At 40.6% G+C, this 25,659-nt stretch overlaps 1 protein-coding gene and 1 long non-coding RNA gene across 8 annotated transcripts in view; one reads left to right on the plus strand and one right to left on the minus strand.

The window, feature by feature from the left end:
- The window catches only part of LOC309338281, a 74,514-nt gene that overhangs the window by 44,101 nt on the left and 4,754 nt on the right, over positions 1 to 25,659 (plus strand). The window contains exon 3 of one of the 2 annotated variants that reach the window (XR_014154830.1): positions 9,702 to 10,427. The exons of the other annotated variant lie outside the window; for it this stretch is intronic. This is a non-coding gene — a long non-coding RNA (uncharacterized lncRNA). Of the gene's footprint in view, positions 1 to 9,701; positions 10,428 to 25,659 lie in introns of those variants that run through there. 2 annotated transcript variants of the gene reach the window in all.
- AHI1 (Abelson helper integration site 1) overlaps positions 1 to 25,659 on the minus strand; it is a 64,186-nt gene that overhangs the window by 15,573 nt on the left and 22,954 nt on the right. For all 6 annotated transcript variants that reach the window (XR_014154814.1, XM_081855258.1, XM_081855254.1 and 3 more), the window contains exons 14-19: positions 25,434 to 25,537; positions 24,233 to 24,351; positions 22,932 to 23,062; positions 21,695 to 21,835; positions 19,232 to 19,431; positions 11,181 to 11,298 (exon numbers count right to left, since the gene is read on the minus strand). Coding sequence is in view for 5 of the 6 variants with exons in the window: in XM_081855258.1 (XP_081711384.1) it covers positions 11,181 to 11,298; positions 19,232 to 19,431; positions 21,695 to 21,835; positions 22,932 to 23,062; positions 24,233 to 24,351; positions 25,434 to 25,537 (813 nt within the window). In the remaining variant the exon portion in view is untranslated. The remainder of the gene's footprint in view (positions 1 to 11,180; positions 11,299 to 19,231; positions 19,432 to 21,694; positions 21,836 to 22,931; positions 23,063 to 24,232; positions 24,352 to 25,433; positions 25,538 to 25,659) is intronic.

Raw genomic sequence — 25,659 nt, forward strand, 5'->3', positions numbered from 1 at the left:
TGCAGTTTGGTAAAGAAGTTAAGAGTGCTGGCCTAGAACAGGGATGGGAAATGGGATCCAGCTGGTGGGTTGGATCCTGACGTCCCCAACTTCCCTGTCAGTCATCTGACACTCACCTGTCAATCATTTGAGATCAGGTAAAGTGCTTTCCTTTTTCCATGTGGTTTGAAATAAAACTGTGTGGGCAAAGGCTTTAGGGTTTGTAGGTACCAATGAGCCCTGCCCCACATCTGATACAAGGTGGGCATGGCTTGGGGGAAGCATTTGGACTAATTCTATATGAAACCACTGGGAAGTGTCATCCAGAGATTTGGGGCATAGTGGCATCAGTCTTCTGATAAGCAGAAACAGGTGTTTCAGGACTCGCAGTGAGATGGGAGTATGTAGCCCTTCAGATATCTACAGCCCAAAGTATTTAAGGGATTTCCCCCAGTCTCATCCCTGTGTCCACAAACTGGCACATGAGGCAAATCTGCTCTTTAACTTATTCAAGGACTACTCACGGATGTTGGCACCTATCACTTCATACCCTTCTTTCATCATGTTATGGCTTTTTTCATGATGGTCATTTAATCAGAAAAGATTACCAACTTCAGCAGGAGGAAAGTTTGCATATGGTTGAACTGTTATCACATATAGGGCTTACATTAAGTTGTCATTACAGAAGAAAAAAAAATCAGATTGGATCCAAGAAGAGGTGACCAAAACTAACCCTTCTGTCAGCAACACACGCCAGAATGACATGCTGCTCCTCATTCACCCAAATGTGTGTTATGGTGATAATCAGAAATTCAGTAACTGTCAACTTGTACACACACACACACACCATTCAGTTAAGTGCTCTGGGTGATACCTGCTCATCAGTTCCCTGGATTCTCAACTAATGGTTGAAATTATTCAGGTGCACTGGCACATATCCATGGGAAAGCTTGCACAACCTCCACCTGCACTTTGCCAGCCCTTAAGCCAGTGGTATTAGTCACACTCATAATAAATTTCCTCACAAATATTTGAACACTGGAAGATATTTATATATGTAATTAGATGGCACCACCTCAAAGAGCTAGCTTGCCCACAATCTTGCAAACACTTCTCCTGTGAGAGAATAAAAAACTTCATTCTTAACAGGTTTATGTGTGCTCCAGTTACCCAGTTTTCTCCCCTGTCACATCTTTGCCCTATATAAGCCTAAATAATAAACATAAATGATTCAGAAAGGGCACAATTCTATTTTAAAGACTACTGTTGAATACTCATATTATTTGTGTCAAAGAGATAAACTACATAAGAATATAGGAACATAAGAAGAGGCCTGCTCTTCTTATGAGGCCTATTTAGAAGAGGCCCATTTAGTCCAGCATCCTAATATCACAGTGGCTAACCAGATGACTATAGGAATCCTGCAAGCAATGCAACAATACTCTCCTGCTTTGTGATACCCGGGAACTAATATCCAGAGACATACTGCTCTGATACTGGGGGTAGAACACAGCCATTTTGGCAAGTAGTCATTGATAACCTCCTCCTATTTGTTCTATCCTTTAAAAAATGGTCAACTTCTTTTAAAGCCATCCAGTCTCGTGGCCATCACTACATCTTGTGGGAATGAATTAGAGTAACTATGCATTATGCAAAGAAGTGCTCCCTTTTGTCTGTCCTCAGTCTTCCAACATTCAGCTTTGGATGGTCTCAAGTCCTATTATCACGAGAACAGAAAACTTCCCCCTTTTCATTTTCTCCACACCATGCATAATCGTATATGCCTCCATCAAGCCCCCTTACTAGCCTTTTTTCTAAACTAAAAAGCTGTAACCTTTCTGACTCACCCTGACTGACCCTGCTTATAATGCTTACCCCCAGAGCAAGAGGCATCTGTGTAAGAAAGCACAGTGTGATGGTTACAGTGACAACAAAATAGTTATGCAGTCACTGTTTCCAAAATATTGCAGGTGGTGTATTTGCAAAAGTCTTGCCTTGACTCTTAACTTTGCCACTGAAGTTCTATGATAAAAGCTGGAGGCACAGGGCAGAATCTTTATAACAAGGGGTCATGCACACTCTCAAATGTAGGCACATGGGAGATACACACACACATTTATTTCATAAAAGTTATATACCTCTTGGTTGTAAAAGAAACCCCAAACCCTCAAATATACAGAGGTACCTACCCTTCCTCAGTTGATCTGTGCAGATCAGCTAAGTAAGGGGCTTAGTGCACCATCTCTGCTCATCAATTGATTAACTTGATGACTGGGGTAGGGGACAAATTGTATTCCCATCAGGCTGCTGGGCTCCATACAACTCAGCACTGTGTCTATTTTATTTAGTTATTTGCTGCTGTTTTGTTTATTTGGTGGCATCTTGTAGAAGGTGGAAAAATTGGCTTGAGGGTTGGGGTTGCTGATCTGGAGGTGTCACCCCTGAATTAAAATACCTGCACAGGGGTGAGGCCAGGTGAAAATAGTGAAGTTCAGATTTTAGGCACCAGAAGTTCCCCAGAGTGGAGTATGAACACTCACCCACTCATAATTAGTTTGGCGCCATCAGATTGTGTAGTAGAGTCCTGTGAAAAATAGCAAGGACCTAAGATAGCTACTATTGCCAGAAATCCTGGCAGAAATTTAACTGAGACCGTTCTGAATCAAGCCTGTGAAAATTCACCTGTGGTGGGCAACCTTTTTCAGCCCAAAGGCCACCTCCCCATTTGGGCAGCCTTTTGAGGGCCACATGTCAGTGGTGGGCAGGGACGGAGGCAGAAGTGAATAAAGAAATGAATGCAAATTTTACCTTGTATAGTAGGCTTGTTTCTAAACTCACTCAGACCTCTTTCTGAGGAGGGTGTGTGGCCTGGGGAGAATTCCAAGGGCCAGATAGAGAGGCCTGGGAGGCTAGTCTATTTAGACTACTGGATTTGCCATCCCTGATCTGCAATGCAAGGAGCAACTGGCCAAGGAAAAACTGAAGCACACTGTTTCCTTAGCCCAAAGAACCCTTTGCCTCTAGTATCATAAGAGATCTGGCCTCGGTTCTGAAGCTCCTGGAAGAAATACTGGAACAAATAATAAACTAGCTACCCCAATTTTCCAACATCACACACATAATATAAAATACACACACCTACAATTTCAATCACAGAGGCTGGATCTTTTGGTTGCTGAATTCAGAGGTGTTTAAAAAAGCAGAATACAGAGCTCCCAGCTATAATGAAGAAATACCTGTTACATCAAATCTAAGAGCAATAAAAGCCAACATTTTAATTAGAGATTAGAATCAAATATATTTAGCATCTGACACACCCATTAAATGATTCCTTAGTAATCTCATGGAAAGGTCCTTGTATTTTCCCCTTACAAATATGAAGATCTCTGTAGAATTGTAGGTGCAGAGAAGACCAGGGAATGACTTTTCAGTCCTTTCTACACAACGTCAGGCAGGTCGCACTGTGCCATAAGTTGGACTGCTACAGAGTCCAGTAGAATTCTCCATGCACTCTCACAGAAGAATCTCCAAGTAAATTTATTGGAAGCATATGACGAAATGCTGTCTTCGAGCAGGCCTTGCATTAGGAAAGGATGTGAGATAATGAAATTGAGCTAAGGAACATAGCAATTATTTTATGTTTTATTAAATAACAACAAAGAGGGTAATACTCTAATTTTGGGTCTAGCAGCCTCACATTTAAGCTAGACAATTTACAACACATAATGGTGAAGGGAATTCAGGCTGTTAACAGTCACCATATTTACCAACACTAATCTGGACGTAAGGATGAATATATGATGCAAAAATTGGCGGCTGCTGTAAGAAGGATCTTGCCTCAGGGCAGTGATTGGATCTGATCTCTGTTGCTCAATCTATGGCTCACATGAGGCCAGCCAAGATTTTCTTATCCACCTATCAAAACTGTCTTTTTCCACACTAGAGGCACTGTCTTGTGCCCAAGACTGAGGGGGGTCTGGTGTGTGTGGCGTGTGTGTGACATCATGTGCCTGGCACACATTTGTGACATCACACACACACACACATAATGTCGCATCATCAGGAGGAGACCAAGCATGGGGCCCAGTACAATGTGGTTTCAATGGCTGGTGGCTTCTCTCTCACGCGCAAGAGGAGCCCATGCCATGCTTGGCTCCATGCTCAGCCTCCTTTGCCCCCTCAACATTGAGGGGGCCCGACCCCCTGCCAACAGATATTGAGGGGGCCGAAGACACCTTGGTCCTATAGAGCTGGCACGCCTGGTCTCCACAAATTTCTTTACTGCCCTTGTTAGCTACTGCTGCTATTCCCATTTTGTGGAATGACAATTAACATACTCAGTATCAGTTGAAAACAAGGTGATAAGGCTGGGATGCTGATGGCAACAGGGGCTAGGAGGTACAACACAGAATTTGGGTAGACAGCCCAGAGGGTATACCTCATCTCCCTGCAATTTGAGTAAAACTACCCTAAATTATCCTTTGTTCCTTTCCCACCCTATAATTTTACTAAAGGGGATATAAGTTACACCTAAATTTTGGTACCTTGGCTGAACTTCATGATAAAAATCAAAGCCCTTCATGAAAAATTTGTAATACAAAATATTCTCAGATACTGTCATGGAAGGCTTAGAGGACACACAAGTTAGGAAGATAAATGAGAACTTTATCTTCTCTCTTTCTCAAGCATGAATATAAGAAACTCCTGACTCCACCCAGATATACAGTACCTACGTCAAGAGCAATAGTGTGACGAAACAATCTAATGACACTATCCACACAGATACAAGGGCCAGCCAATATAGAAAGCAAAAAATTACCCATTTCTGCATTACTCGCTTTGCTCTGTAAATTGCAAGTTGACTAAAAAGCAGGTGCAACCAAGATAAATAGTCTAAGTGTTCATATTACATTATTCAGAGAAAAAGACTTCCAAGCAACTACTCGGGCAACATTCTGGAAAACGTAAATCAGCTTTGCTTCTGAGGTAATTACTCTGACCACAACAGTCAACACTTGCATATTAACCCCATTTCCCTCCTGATATAGCACTTTCAGAAAGAAAAGGATATTCATTTCCAGACAAGTATTCTGAAAACCCAGATGGCCTTGCAGATTGCCTAAATATTTAGGCCGCAATTTATTCCACTTAATTATATATTTTTAGCAAACAAGGCCAGCATGAGCAGATTTTTAAAATACTGTAATTTCATTTTCACACAGTTACAAATCATGTGTAGAGTACAGGCATGCAATCAACTTTATAACCTAACTATCATAAAGCTGAACGGGATGGTGCGCCTAGTTCTCTGATATGTGATTCAAACATGCAAAGGGCACTCTCCCCCATGTGTAAGCAGATCTATTAATCTATGAAGCTAACTTCCTGAGTCAGGTCATAGGTTCACCAAGACAAAGACTGCCTGCCTAATTAGAAATGGCTCTCTAAGCAGGCGCACCATTTATATGGGGCTGCTTGGGCTGACCCCCCCAATTCTCACTTGGGGGCAAGGCCCCCTCAATATTACACAGCTGGGTGGGCCCTGTTGGGTCCTCCCACGGCTGTGGCAGGCTCCATTGGGCAAGCCTGCTACTGCAGCAGGGCTCATCAGGCCTTTCGGGGGGCATGACAGGCCCCATCGGATCTCCTACCACCATGTAACATTACACATACATGATGGGCCCCCACAATATTGGGCGGAACCCAGCACACCTGTTTCTAAGGGATTCAGGTAGAGATCTGTACAGCATGGCTACTCAAGATCTGTTTAGCTGGATATGCTAAGGATTAAACCAAGAACCTGCTGCAAGTAATCATGGGGGTCCTGCCTACCATGTGCAGCTTAATGGTGCATTCCGTTATTGCAAGGGCTAAATGTGTACATTGGAGCATTCATGGAGCACTGGAATGGGATAATGTGCTCTAGTTAGAGCCAATTCATGCTTCATGCAATGCAGTAAGTACACTGGTGTGATATTTTCAGTGGCACATTCCATGAAGTTGTAGTTCACTGTGGTATCCCAGTTTATTTCCATCATATGTTTCCCCTTCACACTTGTAACATTTTATTTTATGGTTATAAAATATTCAGAAAAATATCCTGACATGAAAAAATCCATGTATATATAATGATTTAGTATATGTTATTTGTAGTTTGATTAGTTTGTCAGATTTTTTAAAATGATTTTGTAGGTTATATTGGCTTAACACCAAATTAGTTATTGTGTATGTTACTACTATGGGTATTCCACTTTTGGTGTTTTATAGCTCCTATTTTGGAACTGTGAAGTTTGTTGTTCTTAGTGTTAATAAAAATCATATTAAAAAAAGAAAAGAAAATGAAAGCAATAAAATATCACACACACAAAAACACAGCTATGAAGTGTCAGGAGGTCCTACACACAAGTAGGGGTCTGACAGAGGCACATGTCCGACTGGCATGTTCTCTCCCTCCTGGTTGTTCGTTCGGGAGGTTCAAAAGCTTTCTCCAGCCCAAACATCACAGCAACTGATACCAAGAGGCATCAGCATGCTTCAGGATCGGCAGAGTATAGGCAGTCAGTGTACAGACTCAGTAGCGCAGCTTTTGGCTATACTATGTTTATTTACATATACACACTCGAAGCATCTTGACTCAGCTCCTTCCTCTTCAGCATCAGACAGCAAAGAGAGAGAACAAAGGACAAAAATCCTATATCACAGAAACACAGTAACAAAAACATCCTGTCTCCGTCACTTCCCACAATGTGGAATGAAAACATACACCATCATGTGATAAAAACAATCCCATGACTGCAACACAAGGAATGAATCCTAACATGAATGCATAAAAGCAAGCGAAATAGAATGCATAAAAGCAAGCTAAATAGAGAAATTCAGACCTTTATAACCAGCCCTCAGAACTCTCCACACCCTTCTCAAATGCCTTTGCCTGTCCTAAGCATGTCCTTAGAATGTGATAGTGCTGCTTATTGCCATGGCAAAGCAATATGAGGCCTCCTAGAGGGTACCTGTACATTGTGCTTCATTTTCCTAAGAGGGCTAGAGATTTGCTTTTTTTGAAAAAATTAAAGTTCAAAGCCTGTATGTAGTTAATTACAAACCTGTATGTTTTAATATAGCAATCAGTTTTAATATGAATTTGAAATAGAGAACGTGATTTAAAATCAGTAATTCAAAATAGATCCCTTTTCTTAATTCATGGTTTAAACCCACCCCAGTTGTAGTTCTATTTTTCTTATTTCTATTTGCTTATGGTAACTCATCATAATAAAGCTAAGTTGAATTCTACTCAATCCTTTGCTTATAGCTCTCTCCCCCCCCCCCCGCAACCACTTTACCATATAATTAAAGAAATGGCAGGAACACATTTTGGCAAGTAATTTGCACAATACTACGTCATATCTTGATTTTGCAACCCACAATGATCAATGCCAAGTAGAGAGTAATGGTTGATTTAATCCACACCCTTGTATAATTTGGCTGACAATACTTCCTTTATCCCAAAGGCGCAGCAGTAATTATCCTAACATATACCAATTTCACATAAATATGAGTTATGTTCACTTGATAAAGCTTTGGAATCTTCAAAGTTTTGCAGCTATTGTGCTCAGTATTCTACATTTCCCCAGTTAAATATTTTAATTAACATGCCTAGAAAAAAACATGAAAAAACATGAAAAAAGAACACATAATGGAGGAATCTGTGCGGTCTTGATTTCAACGTAAACAGATTAAGTAAGCCAAAAATTTAAAAGGCATGTTACTTGACATTTGCACTATTACTTTTAGAAAATTATCAGTCAACTAGAGGAATCTGGAAAGTCATATTTTTTAAAAAAAACAACCAACCAAATTGGGGGGGGGGGAATAGCCAAATTGCTGTCATTACAGAAATAGCCATATAATGTTAAATTAACATTATCTTTAGCACATGCTAAACCATCTTTGTGATTAGAAGATCCCATTTAGAATTTTGTGTTTAAAAACCCAATCAGTTTTGTTAATCTTTTCATAAGGACAAACATGCCCTTTTATAACTTTCCGGTTGGTTCAGATCTCACTTTTTGCTACACTTCTTTTCTGGAAAGCAAGATTCGGTAGTTTTCCTGGGCATTAGTTGAGTTGCCTTTAGGCAGCTCTAAATTATGCTTAGCTGAACTGAGTCTCCCCAGTCCTAAGAAAGAGGAAACATTTCTAGAGGTTAGTTGTTCTGACTGAGGAAATGATCCCATGTGGTTAACTCCTGAATCATGTCCAGATATAGCATAGGACCTGTCTAAAAGTAATAAACTTGCTAAGGTTTCAATGTACTTATTAGACCAGTTCCATTGATCAACAGCACTATGCTAGAATAAATAGCTTTAGAACTTCAAATGGGAATTCTCTAACTGTATTCAAACCTAGTAGGCAATGATGCTGCCATAGAATCCAAGTATTTTAAATGCAATTTATTTCAGGAATTATCTTTCCTATCCCTCCATTCCTTTCTCTTATCTTCCTTTCCTAATATCAAAGTGGAAAGTTTGATGAAGATGTTAACCCAGCATGTGACTCCTATGAAAAAGATGAGTTTGATTAAGTATACTTTTGTCCCATCCTTATTTGTACAATCCCAGGGTAGAGTGGGAAGCACAGTGAGGAATTCAATGTTGCACTCATCTGATCATACCATCAGCAACAGCATGCAGGGTAGAAGCCCCGCTGTGGAAGCGGAAGTCCTTATGCAGGGCTTCATTTCCACCGGAAACTGCCTTATAGTGAAGCAAGATCATTTGTCCATCTAGCTCAGTACTGCCTATGCTGACTGGCAGCGGCAGTCCAACCTGGAGAAGCTTGGCCCATTTGCCTTCAAAGCCAGATGCTCTCCCACTGAGCCATGGCCCTTCCCTTATGTTTGAGCTATGATGAAAGCACAGAGCAATCCAACAATAATGAGCAGACAAAAAATGAATGCAGCCGAGCAATGCTCTTCATTGCAGCCACAGACTGCCGCATCTCCCTCTTCCAAAACCAGTCAGTGGGAAAGGAGGAGAATAATCTAAAACTACACAGATACAAAGGCGCCAACTCTATAGGGCTATCTGTTGGGATGGGGCTGAGTTCCCCCACCCCCCAATCTTGAGAAGTGAAGGAGGCTGAGCTTATTCCTATGGTGAAATAATCAAATAATCAGGCAATAATTTAAAAAGTCTCAGAGCCAAGTCTGCTTAACACAGATTCCTTTCTTCACAGTATATAGTTGACGGTGAAAGGTATGAAAAATGAATAATTCCCCCCAACCCATCTCTAGAAAAATAATGCATTGTAACAATGCAGCCTGGTGTTACAATGTCTCCAAAACTGAAGAGATTTTCTCATGGGAAAATCTAAGAACATATGCATTCTTTTTTATAGTAGATTTTCCTGCAATCCTGATTTTCAGGTCATGTATTTGAAAAGATCCATTAAATTAAGTTTGAGATATTGTTTATATTTCTGGAGTGTCATTCCTCTGACTTAAAGAATGCATTTTGCTTTTTAAAAGTGCTGTTAGATAGTCTTGCCAATAATGGATTATAGACACATGAATGCACAGCTGTGACACGCCAAGGGGTTATGGCTTGAAATTGAGCTGCTGTCGAGATTGCTATCTTTGGCCGCATCTGAAGGGTGTAGAGCAATATCTCGTCCTAGAAGGGGAAGCTATACATTATTAATATACTGCACTCTGGGCACCACAGTTTAAGAAGGCTATGGACAGGTTGGAATGTGTGCAGAGGAGGAAGATGAAGATGATCAAGGGTCAGGAAACCAAGCCTTATGAGGAAGCTGGGTATGTTTAGCCTGGTAAAGAGGAGATCAAGAGGAGAAGGGCTGTCACATGAAAGATGGAGCAAGCTTGTTTTCTGCTGTTCCAGAGGGTAGGACTCGAACCAATGAATTCAAATGATAAATGAGACTATGATTAGACATCAGGAATAACTTTCTGATGGCAAGAGCTGTTTAACAGTGGAATGAAATATCTTGAAAGGTGGACTGCTTCATTGGGATTTTAAACAGGTTGGATAGCCATCTGTCAGGGATTCTTTAGCTGTGATTCCTGAATTTCTGGGAATTGGACTAGATGACCCTTGGTGTCCCACCCACCACTACAATTCTATGAGGTTTATAGGACATAAGTGCATGTCTTAAGGGAACTTAAATGTAATGATCAGAAAGCAGTGGTAATTAGGAATTCAAGAACAGGAAAACATTTCTCTTCAAATGTTCATGAGTAGGAGCAGTGGGCAAATATATACTTGCTTGCAGCCTGCTACTACTGCCCTGAGTCTATGAACTGCCACCACATCCACCTCTCTCTTCCCGTCCTAAGACAAAGAAGATTATTCCAGAGCAGGCAGAGGCAGTGGTGATTATGAGTGCTCCCAGCCTTCAACAGTTTTTTTCCTGTCAGTGATTGGATTGGGACTCCATTCACTTTATATGGATGTTAATGATCTGTATAGCAGTTTGAAACCAGCAGCTTTTCCTATCTTTTATTTTTCTGACTGCTTTGAGCAATTGCTGCTAAACACGGACTCCAGATCTTCTAATTCATTTCTGTTGAGTCTGCATAACATATATTATTTTTTATTTAGGCTCCAGCAGCATTATATATTTAAAGCAGTATCGTGCCGCTTTAAACAGCCAGAGCTTCTCCCAAAGAATTCTGGGAACTGTAGTTTGTTAAGCGTGTTGAGTATTGTTAGACCTTTCCCCTCTCATAACTACCACTCCCAGAATTCCCAGGAAGATGGCTCGATTATTAAATCACTCTGAGAATTGTATCTCTGTGAAGGGAGTAGGGATCTCCTAGCAATCCTCAGTACCCTTAACAAACTTCAGTTCCCAGGATTCTTTGGGGGAAGCCATGACTGTTTAAAGTGGTGTGATACTGCTTTAAAGATATAGTGCAGTATACAGTATAATCAATCAATCAAACAAACAAACAAACAAACAAACAAACAAAAACCACAACAATAAAACCAGTTCAATACACATTTTTTTGAAAGTAGATAAAAATGTGGCATTCTTAAAAGCACTTGGGGATTAGTTCAAAGTGTACATGTTAAACATGTTAAACATGTTAAAAATGTTAAAAAGCAATAATTGAGTATGCTCATTGAATATACAGAAACCAAAATAAGAATATGCTACAAAAACAGAATAAATCACCTTACCGCTTTGAGTAGGAAGAGGATACAGAGGAATTGGTGGCTTGCCCAGTGTACTTGCCAAACTTAATTTGGAGTGTGGTGAAAGGAGAGATGGACTAGGAAGCAACGGACTGGAGCTGGTCTACAAAAGGAAAGGAAAGTTGTAATTTCCTCATTGGGACACAAAATTTACAGCAAAATTATTGTTAGATCAGTGCAAGAACAGAAAATTTCAATGGCTTGCTTTTCAAAAAGATGATACAGTAGATTTTAAAATAAACTTTTGCAAAGACAATTATAAAAGATTATTGATTTCATCCTGTCTTCTAGAAAACACACAACAATATTTCCTTTGGGCACCCCATTTTGTTTTAATTGTTATATCAACACTGTTGCCTCCATGCTGCAAAGTAATAAATATGTCCACCTATTGTGGACCGATAGTCCTATATTATGCTTGTAATATAATTCTGCTGACATATTCTCAATTAGATTTAAGATATGCCTACAAGAGTTTAGTTAACATTCCACTCAGAGTTATTAGTTTTCTAGTAAAGGCTTAGGTTTTCATTCATAAACCACACAAATGGGATTGAATGGCTGGATAACTGACTCAGGAAAAAAATGGACCTAACTTAAATATTTGTTTACTTCCCCAATAGCAAATTGAACTCCACTTTTTCAGAGAAAACACGGCTAATCTAGTTCTTTTCACTTTATAAACACTCAAAACCTGTGACATTGAAATATGGGGTTACTGAAAAGTTCAAGATATCAAAATTGTTCAAGCTCTTGAGATCTTTGCTTAACCTCTCATTTAATACGCATGGTCTCAGTCTTTATGGGTTGATGAACGTGCCACACTGAGGGCACTTTGGCTCAAGGGCCAAACTGACTCTCTCCAGGTCACATCCCATCCCTGTCCTTGCTTCACATACTCCTTGAACGTTTTGATATGTCCATGAACTTCCATGACAACAGCTTAAGAATGCCACGTATTAAGCAATATAAAAATATCATTAATAAACCAACAAACTCTTATAATGACTCTTGCCTAGATGGAGTCTTGAAAGGGATGATTAGCCAACTGTACCAAGGTAATATTTGCACCCATTACTCTGTCCTTTTTTGCCTCTGGCCCCAGCCAACACTGGCATGTGGCCAGCAAAAGTTTGCCTAGAAGGGAAAAGGTTCTGCAGTCACCTTGTCTTATAATTTTACCCCTACTAGATTATTTACTTATTGAGACTAGATTAATTACTTGGTTCTGCAGTCAATCAGAAGACACATGCAGGTAACACCTTGCTAAAGATTAGCAGGCCTAGCTCTGGTCAATGCCTTGAACACCTGCGAAACACATTGCACTGCCTTGGGGTCCACAGCAGAAAAAAGGTGGGATATAAATGTAATGCAGTAATGGAAATTTGTTGATTTTCTAAGCTATGCATATTAGAACAATCTTTTCAAAAACTAAGCTGTGGTTCAACCGAGTCCTTTGTCTGCCAAAGCTCAGATTAGATTTAGGGCCAGTTCATGCTGCCAAATGCCTTCACATACAGAGGTATACTATAGCACGGTGTACCATGATCCTGGCTGTGCATATGGGAAATTACCACTGTGAATAATACTTCTGGAAAGTCATCATGGTGATGACTTCAAAAGGGCTCTATCAACACTCACTGGAAGGAGCAAGTTCACAGTTTGCAGGTGCTCCTGGATTCAACACTGTTGTTGGAGGCTCAGGTGGCCTCGGTGGCTAGGAGTGTCTTTTTTTCAGTTCCAGATGGTTTGCCAGCTACAAATCATTTTGGATAGAGATGACTTGGCCACTGTACTCTATGTTCTGATAACTTCCAGACTGGATTATTGCAACACACTCTACGTGTGGCTGACCTTAAAGACGACTCAGAAACTTGTTGCTCCAAAATGCAGCAGCCAGATTCTGGCTGGTGTTCCATTTAGATCTCAAATAACCCGTTTTTTAAAAGCTGCACTTGTTGCCAGTTGGTTTCTGGGCCAAATTCAAGGTTAGAATTTAAAGCCCCAAATGACTCAGGTTCCAAGTATCCAAAAGACTGCCTCCTTCCCTACAGAAACTCTCAGGTGCTGAGATTGGCATACGGCCCTATTAATAATTCCACCACCCTCAGAAGGGGTGGCGGCCTGGGAGAGGGCATTCTCTGTGGCAGCCTCTAAACTGTGGAACTCCCTACCCACAGAGGTGGGTCTGGCACCTTCATTATGCACGTTCTTACCTTGGCTTTTGAATCTTGCTGTGTATGCTTTTAAAGGTAAAGTTAAAGGGACCCCTGACCATTAGGTCCAGTCGTGGCCGACTCTGGGGTTGTGGTGCTCATCTCGCTTTATTGGCCGAGGGAGCCGGAGTACAGCTTCCAGGTCATGTGGCCAGCATGACTAAGCCGCTTCTGGCGAACCAGAGCAGCGCACGGAAACACCGTTTACCTTCCCACCAGAGCAGTACCTATTTATCTACTTGCACTTTGAAGTGCTTTTAAACTGCTAGGTTGACAGGAGCTGGGACCAAGCAACGGGAGCTCACCCTGTCACAGGGATTCGAACCGCCGACCTTCTGATCGGCAAGTCCTAGGCTCTGTGGTTTAACCCACAGTGTCACCTGTGTCCCCTATGCTTTTAGGGCCTACTTTATTTTTTATAGTTGTAAGCTGTTCTGAATTGTTTTTAATAATGTGTTTTAATGCTGTAACCCACCTTGGGGTGAAGGACAGGTAATAAATTAACATGAATAATGATGATTAATTATTATTCAGATAACTAATGTTTACAAGAAACAAATATACCAGTAATTCCTTACCCTCTTAGATGTCTCTGCCTATGATTATCTGGTAGCAGCAGCAGCAGCAGTAGTAATGTAAAATATGCCATAACAGTGGTGCAATTTGGACTCCATAAAGAACAGAGGACTACAGATAAAATTAAATAGGAAGCTCCCTTGTGCACACCCACGTGAAATGAATTAGTTCCATGAGAATTCTTTAGAGCCAATCATATTCCCAACATAAATTCTAAGGATTTACTTAGCCAAATATTCCACTGCCTAAAGAGAAGAATCTTCTGTTCTCATGAATGGGGTATGCATGTTCCTGATTCTCTCTGCTCCTGAGTCAATGCTCAGGCTCTTCTCTCCTGAAAATGCACTCAAACTACTTTTCTATGGGAACAAGCAGGTTGTAAAAAAAGGAGGCGGAGATACATCTGCTCACAACACCTCTCTCCCCAAAGTGAACAGCAGAAGTACCTGACACTTACCCAATACAACCTGTGGAGCCAAGCACTTATTAGAGCTGTTACTGAGCTATTATCAGTTTGTGAGGCACATGAGCCAAATGGAAATATTTTACAGTATATTTTATGGTAAACAGGTTAAGTAGACACGTGCTTCTTGATGCTGCTTGGCTTTTACTTTCTCCCTCTCCTTCCTTTTAATCGGCCAGCATGTAAAAACATCTATGGGACAATCACAGTGAAGCAATCCACATTTCTGAAATGTAGGCTGTGGGAAGGGATTGCTAAACACCTTTTCAACAACAAGAAAAGGTTGGCTAAGATAGTTAACACCAATCAACTCATTTTTTCACAATGCACTGGGCTTGCTTCACCTATAAACCACAGTTTTATCACAGACAGTTTACTACAAAGTCTGAGTTGAGTAAAACTGCAAGTACAAAAATGTCAGGGATGGGTTTGTGTGTGTGTGCTTTTAAAGAGAAGGCCACATACTTTCTGCCAAGTTTAAACAAAGCTGCTTTGCATTTTGTCTTTGTATTATGGCAGTTCTATGTAAATTATGCAAATATTCATTTTCCATGGGCCTAATTTTCATGTAAAAAAAGTTAATTGTACACAGAAATAAAGAGAATTGAAGCAAGTTCAAGACCGGACAAGTGAATAACTATTTCTCTGGCATTTCTTTGATAATTCAGTGCTGTGACCTTTTCAACTAATAGAATCAAAATTTTCATATATGCTTGCAAGTCAAATTAGGCTGGCAAAGTCAGCACTATGCCTTTTCTTTTTGTTTTTAAGACTCCTTTTTGAAGTTTTGTGCCTTTGGGACATGCTGTTCTTGAACAAACAGTAGTTCTTAAATCATGATTTCCTCAGACTAGGTAGCTGACAATAGTCTGCTATTAGAAAAACTGCACTCTTTTGTTCAATACTGGAGCAGCCCCACATGCAAAACCACTCTAATACAAAAAATATAGTTTTGCAATATAATCTATGCAAACCTGAACTTTGATCCTACATATAAATATATTACTTGCTGCTATTTATATGTCACTTATTGCTCACAGAATAACGACAAGGAAGGCAAAGCCAATTAGTATTATAAAAGAATTTACTGGAAAATATATTTTCCTATGTTGAAATTTTCTTAATGCATTTTGAGTATTTACAGTTCTCCTATGGGCAAATCATACATCATTTCTAGAAAAGTAAGCCATCATAGAAAAAGCTGCTGTCTAGCTATTGCCAAAGCAAGTGAGGTTTTACTTGCATGTGGAAGATACCCACCGGACTCTAAAATTAGAGTCTCGTTTCTCTGTGCAGTTTTCAGGCAGACGGCACCTCCCATACCCCTATCTAGTCTTACTTCTGTGCACAATGCAAGTTGCTTGTACTCTGAAACATCCTGCACAACTGGCTTTGAGGAAACTTCTCAAAAGCTGTAGAAAAGAATCAACTACACTGCAGCACCATACTGGTGCAATCAGAGTTGGAGCCAATTTGCCCTCAGCAAACAGAAGGGTTCCTCCCATTAATAGATGAGGCTGCGATCTCATAGATGTTCCTTCTGGATTGAGGGGGAAGGTCTTTTCACTGATTCCCCTTCCCTCTGTAGGCACCACCTCCCATGCTGTTCTGAAGGGTCCCTCAACTACCATGAACTTAGTAGCACTTAAATGAACTCTGAATCCAACCAAAAACTAGTTGCAAATGAGACATGCAATGGGCCTGGTTCATTCCATTCTTCTCCCTTCCTCTCCCTTCTGGCTTCCTTTCTGTCCACCTCCATTACTTGGTCAGCATTCTGTGGACGCTGAGTATGCAAAGTCTCTACTGGGCTGGTTTGAAGAGTTGCTGAAGCTTCCTTAAGTCTGCTGATACTTTTCCTCTTGCATGTGGATAGTGCTGTTTTGCCTATCCAAGGACCCAACTGCTTCAGATAACTGGGACTGCTCTGGCTATACACAAGTGAGACTGCTACAAAGCATTGAAGTGGCATGTTCCTCTTTGGTCTCGCTCTCCAGGATACTCAATTGCATTGCTACCCCCCCCCCCCATTTTCTGCTTCTCCTCCAAGTCAGGCAGAGGGCCTTCTTGGTAGTGGCACCCTCCCTGTGGAACACCCTCCCTTCAGATGTCAATAAAGAACTATACAACTTTTAGGAGACATCTGAAAGCAGCCCTGTATTGGGAAGCTTTTAATGTTTGATGCTTTATTATGTTTTATATATTCTGTAAGCTGCCTAGAGTGGCCGGGGAAATCCAGCCAGATGGACGGGGTATTAAATAATAATAATAATAATAATAATAATAATAATAAGAAGAAGAAGAAGAAGAAGAAGAAGAAGAATACTGAGCATGCTCAGTTCTCATCGGCGATTTTGGATCCCAGCCTGAACTTAGGCTCCCCACCACCACTGAAAGTGTTGTATTTTGGCAAAACGTGCCCTCCCCCAAATATTGATACCTCCAACCAGAGGCTCCAGGTTGCCCCCAAGATTGAGGGGGTCCAGCATGCGCCTGCAATATTAAGTGAGCTAGGTAGCAGTTCAGCAGAGATGCTGGGGAATCAAACTAGCAAGTATTTGATCGATCCAAAATGGGCTGCTAGTATTTGAACAGTGTTTTTTTTTTTTTTTTTTTTTTTGTGTGTGTGTGTGTGTGTGTCACATTTCCAAGCCTCCATGACGTGCAAGTGCTTGTCTCATCCTTGTGAGTGAGTGACTACATAAAGCCTATACATCAAAGCCCTGGCTTTGCTTTTTCTTGAATTTCAATAATGGAATCCATACTAGAAAACCTGGAAAATATTAAGAAGAATCAAATAAATTGAATGAAAGCTTTTAAACTGAACTTTATCACTGCTATGGGAAAGACAAAGAGAGAGAGAAATTCTTAAAAGGTAGTTTGTATATTGAAATTAGTAAAAATTATTATTGCCAAAAAAGAATGGGTACAAATGGAAGAGAGGAGAGAAAGCAAAAGTGGAGGTCATTTATTAAAATTATTGAGATGAATATAAAAAACCTGCATCTATGTCAAATGAAGGCAAATGTAAAATACTATGACTATTTTATAAATACAAGGATACATCTACATTTGAATAAGCCACACCTTTTCTCAGTCTCAAAACATAACACATAATTATACATACTTTTGGGAGGTACAATATAAACATTTGTCACTTATAAGACATGCCCAAAATTGTAATTATGTTCGCTTCAATCAAGATTCAGAGAGGTCTTTCATTTAGTTCTGAAGCATTTACGGCATTTGCTTCTGGCAGCTATAAAAGTGTACAATGTGTGTGTGCCTATTTTGCCTTAAGTAATAACAATATATTTACAGCTTTTTCATATTTAATTATATTGATCTCAGATGATAATTCCCTGAATTGTTGTGTCATGCAAGTAAATCTTTTTACCACCTTGTAGCAACTTTTCTTGCACCTACTGAGATGCATAAGGCTATTGTGACCCACCACTTGGAAATGGGACAGAAATTGGAAGTGCTGGAGGTAAAATACTGAGAGACAGCAAAGTGCATGCTATCTAGGAAATACCACACCTATCCCTACAGAGCAAGGTTATTGCTGCAAACCTGTCTGAAATGCAGCTGGAGAAGAGATAGTGTTACTGAACCCTGGCTGGTGCACCTTGTAACAACATGCTTTCAAGATGTTATACATATATTTGTGGGCTGTTGTTATTATAAAATATTGTTCTTTTTTAAACAACAATAATTTTAATCTGGGGAAACTGTCTTTCTTTTTGACTGGGTGGGTGTTTTATTATTGCTGGTTCATTAAGTGCTGAGAGCGTATTTTGGCAGTTATATTTTTGATTTTCTATCGTGGGGTAGAACAATCCAAACTCGCTCTTCCACAGTGAGGTGAGTGTTTTGCACCAAATGGTCCACTCAGCTCCCCCAGCTAAGCTGGCCTTCTGTCAGCTGTGGCCCACTGGTGTTATTCCTGCTGGCAAGGGCCAGCAGAAAGCCATGGAATGAGGCATTTCATGGGGTAGGAGGGGCAAAGTTTGCTGGATCCTGACCAGTCTCGCTGCTGTCATATAACAGCATCGGGCCCAGTTGTCTTCCCCCTACTTTCTGTTGCAAGTGGCCAGGCTATGGATATGGCGTGGTTCCTTCTGGCAAAGTTGCCTGCAGAGAATTCTACTCAGAAAGGCAGCCTATAAATATTTTAAATATGATAAAATGAATAATAAATAGTATGATGAGATGTGTGCTGAAAAGCAGCAAACCTTAGTTAAGTTTCATTTCCCAATACTTAATGTTCTAACGGGATTGGATAGTGGTTAATTCGGTCCATTTAAAAGTTACATTAAAGCAGAAGAGCATGGTGCTGGGGGTATATCTGAGGTTACTCTTTCCATTTTTAAAGGTACCTGTAGAGAGATAAGAAGACAGTGACTCAAGATGCTAGGGCCTGTATCATTAGAATGGCTGTGCTTCTTTGGCATATGCAAACTAGTGGACCAGCACTAGTGGACCAGTATAGCTGAGCCTAGCAGATATTTGTATGTATATTTTGGATAAGCACAACAGAAATGAAGACAGAGAGGAGACATTATTTTTGTCGGATACACTCAAGCTCTGATGGATCTAATACAACAGAGCACATGAAGTAGGACATCCTCAAATAGCAGAAAGATTCCTTGCAAGGAGAAGCCTTTCCCAAGGTGCAAAGAGATTGAGGTACTGAAGCAGCCAACCTAAATCCCTTCCCTCCCACCTTACCCACTACAGATGAACAGTTAGTGGGAAATAATAAAGAAATGTAACCATACCATAACAGAATCCAGTTTTTGTTTCACTTTCTGCATCCTCAGAGACATTCTTGCAGCACTGGCAAACTGGTCAGCAGGAGACATTGAGTCCTTTTGTCCAGAAATATCAGCAGAATTACTAAAAATCTGTGGACCTCTAGATGATGTGGATAGATTCAATCCTCTAAAATCTTTTACTAATTCAGCTTCTTGCTGGGCAACTACAGATGAAAAACATTGGAACGGCACTAAGTTCATCTTTTCATAAAAGATTGTTAAACTTCATACAGTGGTACCTCGGGTTAAGAACTTAATTCGTTCTGGAGGTCCATTCTTAACCTGAAACTTAACCTGAAGCACCACTTTAACTAATGGGGCCTCCTGCTGCCGCTGCGCCGCCACTGTGCGATTTCTGTTCTCATCCTGAAGCAAAGTTCTTAACCCGAGGTACTATTTCTGGGTTAGCGGAGTCTGTAACCTGAAGCATCTGTAACCTGTATACTATTGGATCAGAGAAGCCACAAAAAACTGACTAGTCTAAAAATCTGTACAGTGGTACCTCGGGTTACAGATGCTTCAGGTTACAGACTCCACTAACCCAGAAATAGTACCTCTGGTTAAGAACTTTGCTTCAGGATGAGAACAGAAATTGTGGCAGCGCAGCAGAGGGAGGCCCAATTAGCTAAAGTGGTACCTCAGTCTATGAACAGTTTCAGGTTAAGAACAAACCTCCAGAACGAATTAAGTTCTTAACCCGAGGTACCACTGTAGTCATCATTAATTCCATGTGCCTGGGTAGTATGTATACCACAGATCAAGAAAGATACTATCAGGTTTGAGAGGATACTAACTGGATGGTCCCTAGAAGCTTTTTATCTTTTGGGAAGGCACCCTGGCAATCCAAAGAAACACGCCAAAGCGGGCCTCGTTGAGGGGAAAGAGTTGACCTCAGCCTCACAGCAGTGGTGGCAAATAAAGGTAAGGTGGCAGGCGGGCAGAGGATGGCAGGCTGAGGTGGCCTGGCTGGGCTGTGGGGTCGCACACACACACTCAATGCCCCCCCCCCAATGTTGGGCACAACTTGGCACCTCTGTCCAGAACACTTGGACGTCAGCAAGTTGGGAAGGCCAACATAGACTGAATACTTTATATCACTGAACTGCCTCAAGGCTGAAAGCAGAAAGACAGCATACAAATACTTGAAACAAACTTGCTCTACTATATGTGATTTGAGAGGGGGAGACAACTGAAAATCTTGCCTGTAAAGAGTAAAGAGTTTAGAAGCACTACAGAGAAAACCATTTATCTCTGAATAACGAAAGGCCCAAAGCCATTTGTTCTCCTGTTCACTGCCTTTACAATCTTTTTAAAAAATGAAAATCATTGTGAAAAAGGTCTTATAAAATAGCTGAGGTAGAGGGCTTCTTTCCTGCATTGCAAAAGATGCTCCATAAGAGCATGTCCACATCAGAAATTCCTCCCCCTTCCACTGCAAACAATTGAGCTGTAGCAGGAGCATAAAAAACACAAACGAAAAAGCTTTTCTCTTCATGCAGGGATGTAGCTCAGGGGACACTGAGACTGCTACCCCATCCTGGCACCCTGAAATGCCTATGTCTGTAATATACCTAAGAGTGAGATTATCTTGTTGTACAGGTTTCTATAGAGAAGCTCGGCATTCTTGGCGATGCAGACATGCCCTTGCCTAGCAATCTGGGCTGGTAAACTCCTGTCCTCAAAATACATTTTTGGCGTTTTCATTGCAATAATCTTTCTTTACCACTAGGGGATGCTGGGGCAGGACTAACAATAACCTCCTTTATCCTTTCTTTGGCTTTCACCATCGCTAAAAGCTAGCTTTGATATTTTACTGGCATTACATTTATTTGGGCTATCCTCAAGATTTTTGAAAACCTGTTTCTGAAACAACTGGCAAGGCAATGCACTCCAAAAGCATAGATGCAACCATAGTCTTGGCAAATAACATTTAAGCACAAAAAGAGTAAATTTCTTTGGCAAGAGCTTTGTGCTAGTATATTAGGCTTTAACTATGTCCAAGCTACATTATGCTAAATGTGCTAAATGTGTAGTGTGCAGCTATGCCCATGTTTTTTATTTAATTAGAAGCACAGGGATGGGGATTATGGGGGATTATGAGGACTCAGGGGTGCAGCAGAGAACGTCTAGCTCTAACACAGCTGCTCTCTGGGTGAAAAATCTCACTCCTCACATGCAGCTAAGAAGCTTGGCAAGAGGGAATTTCCATATGCATTGCAGTCCTGATCACAATCTCTTTCCCCACACCCCGATATTACAGAAAGAAATATCCCCACTGTGGAACTGGGGAGGGAAGCAGAGATCCCTGCAAGGCTGCTGGAATGATAGCTGCCCACCACTTTGGCTTCAAAGTTGGGAGAATGGCCTGTCACAGTCACTGCAGATTAGGAAATGCTAGATAGACTTATACAGTCACACACAAATTACCTTTGTAATCATAAATGTACACGAGTATAGGCTGGTTTTGACCAAAGGCACAAAATGACACCATATGCTCATGTGGATGGAAGGCAACATCACGAACTGGAGATGTGAAGGAAAGATCAGAGTACATGGCTACCTGATCGCCTACAAAAAGAAAGTTAAAAAGAAAAGGTTAGACAGAGCTTTATTCAAATGGCCATGCATTTCTTCATTAGTAGAGCTAGTTTGACTTTAATGAGTCCAATGACCAAAGAATGATCTCATACTTGCCATCTGAGAATTATAGGCAAATACCCTGCTCATAATATGTTTAGCTTCTCCTCTTTTCCTTTTGTACAGGTACAAAATACTTATCTGCTGCTCTATTTTGTTGCTATGGTGTTTTTTATGCTGTGTCTAGATTAATGAAGAACTTTATTTGTTGGTGTGCATGTCAACTATATCAGTAAAGGTATTGAGGAAAGCCCATAGCAGTATATAAACGACCGCCAGTTAGAAAAATAATCAAAGGTGGGAAAGATGAGAAAACCTGAAACTAGCGCTGTGCACCAACTACAAAATTCAGTTTGGAACCCAATTCATTCTTTCAGAAAATAGCACACCTCATTCTGAGGTGCTTCATGCTGTGCCAGATGTGGCTTAGAGTCTGTCTGAATCAGCACTATTTCTAACCCAAGACCATTCACTATTGAACATCTGGAGGGTTGAGTGACCCCCACCTCCCAAACAGATCTGAGGGGCACACGAGTGGAGAAGTTTCATGCACAGACAGAAATCCTTGCCCAAACAGGATGAAATTGTTGGATACAAGCTACAGTGATTATTCACACCCAATCAAACCCTGGATTTGAGGGCTATGTATGGTTTGAGTTGATCACAGTTTGCCCAGTTCAGACAAAGCAGTAAACTATAGATCACCAAGAACCAGAATGTAGTGAAGAAACTGTGGCGCACAGTGGGTAGGGAAAGAGAGCAGCGATTGCTAAAGCCTTTTGTATGTGAACTAACTCAGATACTCCCTCTCACACACAAACAAACACCTCTTCCAAATTAAGTAGAAAGGGGCAAAAAGATCAGTCACTTAAATCAGCATACAGGAAGCAATGGATAGAAGGCAAACAGATCTGCATTTTTGATTCTATGCCAAAGTTATTTAAAAAGCCTCATTTAAAATATGTTAACCTGTAAATGAAAAAAATATAGTTCTTTTCTAACAGCTTAAAATAATGAACTTCCATACCTGTTTCTGGATTCCAGACATAGGCTATACCATCTTCACTTCCAGAAAAAAGGAATGTTCCACATGGTGTTAAAGTACTGCGGATTTTTTCTCGATAGTTTGTTGCACCAATATATTTCTTTGTGGCAAGGCTAGAAAAAAATTCAAACAGATGTTATAAAAGCTGAATTTCACTTTACTGTGAGTTTTCGCTCCAGGATATGGTAGGCAAACATCCTCAGACCACAGAATGACCCTCCCTCAGAGTCATTTGATAGAGGCAGAGTCAATCTAGATGCATCATCCAAAGGAATAGGAGGCTCTCAGTACCAAGACTTTTGATCATCATAATTCCAATTAACCCCTTGAAATTTAACTGATATACAGTCAAACAGAAATAAGGTATAGCTTTCAGTTAGTAGAAATAGCAACAGGTCAGAATTCAAACTGTCTCATTTGAAGCCAAAACCGAAGGTGAAAAAAATGCCACATTCTGAAATGAATCTTCATTCTCAATTGAATTCTGCTTCCAAAGGAAGTGGCACAAGGGCTTTTTTGTGCATCCATGAGGTCCAAGAGTAGTACCTCTACTGGTAGGGTCACTCCTACCCACCATCATCCCCCATAGCTGAGTTTAGGTCTTTATTTTGAGGTAAGGGTTTCTCTACCCTTGCACTGCTATAGGGACAGAATGATGAATGAGATAGGCATTGTGTCTGATAAGGCAGGAATCTTACATTGGTTGTAATTCTGCACCTATCTTCCTCTAACATGAATACCAAATCTCTCTGTGTATCTACAATAACTCTCAGGTGCTGGATTATCTGTGAGGGTACAACAGAACATTTTCAAGGCATTCATAAGGCCTTCTGCAAGCATGCAGAACTTCTTGAGGAATCAGTGAAGGTATCTTACTTTTAGAAGGTTCTAGGCAATTTTCTGAGGATTTTCTTTTAGTAATACTTTCCTACTTCCAATCTCCCACCTACTAACTAAAATGCACAAAGGAAAGACTGCTAATGATTGAAAATTAAAAATACTTGGGCTCAGGCCCCACATATGAGTAGGATCTAGGGAAAACCCTACCTACCCCACTAACAATGCAGAATTAATTCAGGAGCCCTTTTCTCCCTTTTAGATTCATACTGCTTTGTGGCCCCCGGAAGGAATAACTTTTTGGAGGTCTAAGGTCCTCCTACTATCCCTGGAAATAATAGGTCAATTTAGGTTATTTTTAAGTGTGTGGAAAGAAAAGAGAACAGAGTATACCCAAATATCATTTTAACACTTTAAAACAAAGTAAGTCACTTTTAGATACTTACATTCGGAGATCCATAATTCTCACAGTACTGTCTTTAGTATGGATCAATAAACGCCTTCCATTTGGATGTACCTCTAAATGATTGATCGCGGTCCCTTTAAAATCATCATCATTTATCTCCTACAAAAAACACCACCGACAGAGCTAGTAAAAACATGGATGCAATACAGTATACTCATAAGCAGAAGCCCCCTCCCAGATCAAAGCAAAGGCCTATCTAGTCTAGCAACCCATTGTGGAGATCAGATACCTCTGCAAAGTCCATTTCCCATGGTTGATTCTGAGCAAAGGCTATTCAGAGGCATAGTGCCTATGCTCCTATAGTAACTACAGAGCTATCATTGCTAGCAACCTTATCATCCATGAGTTTGTCTAATCCCCCATGAAAGTCATTTAAATTGGCAGCCAACACTACTTCTTATGGAGAAGAATCTCAACACAAAAGAGCCTTGTTGGACTAGGACTCATATAGTCCAAAATTATGTTCTTAAAGTACCCAACCAGATGACTATAGGAAGCACGCAACATACTGTCCCTACTTTTGATTCCCAGCAACTGGTATTTAGAGGCATACCTCTGAATGTGGAGGTGGAACATAGCCAACATGACTAGTAGTCACTAATCGTCCTATCCCCCATAAATTGGTCTAATTCTCCTTTAAAGTCATCCAAGTTGATTACCATAACTGTATCCTGTGCCAGCAAATTCCATAGTTTAACTATGTGCTGAGTGGAGTACGCTCTTTTGTCTGTCCTGAATCTTTCAAAATGCAGTTTCAGTGGATGGCCCCGGGTTCTAGAATTATACCAGAGGGAGAAAAACTCCATCCACTTTCTCTGCACCGTACATAATCTTACACACCTCCATCATATTTCTCCTTAATTGCCTTTCCTCTAAGCTAAAAGGCTCCAAATGATGTAACATTTTCTCATAGGGAAGTTGCTTTATTCTAAGTGACTGCACCACTTTTATTTTCAAAATTTCAGTCCCTTTCTCAAGGGGGTTCAAGGAGGGGGCAAGGGCAGGGAATCCCACTGGCAGGACTGGTTTGGTGAATCCTGTCTACATACCACTTACCTGCTGCTAACAGGAACAAAACTCTAAACTTTCCTATATATGGCTACAAAACTACTTGTTTCCAGCATCTTTCCATAAAATTGCGTGCACAGAAGTTATTTTATTACTTTAAGATATCTATATACCTTATCAATACCCCAGTTTTGGATTGGCGATTGAGAATTGCCTTTTACCAAAGTATTCCAGATGATGATCAGCCCTGTGCTGTCTCCAGAAAACATATGAAATCCTAGAAAATAGTAATTTGTTTACTTAATGTCACAAAGTATACAGATAAAGCAATTCAGAAAATATTTTCTAGTCAAATCTCTTTTCCCTTTTGCATCTCTTTCTTTTGCTCCAAATGCCTGT

This window comes from Podarcis erhardii (genome assembly GCF_964252035.2).
Source record: "Podarcis erhardii genome assembly, chromosome: 3".
Lineage (NCBI taxonomy): Eukaryota > Metazoa > Chordata > Lepidosauria > Squamata > Lacertidae > Podarcis > Podarcis erhardii.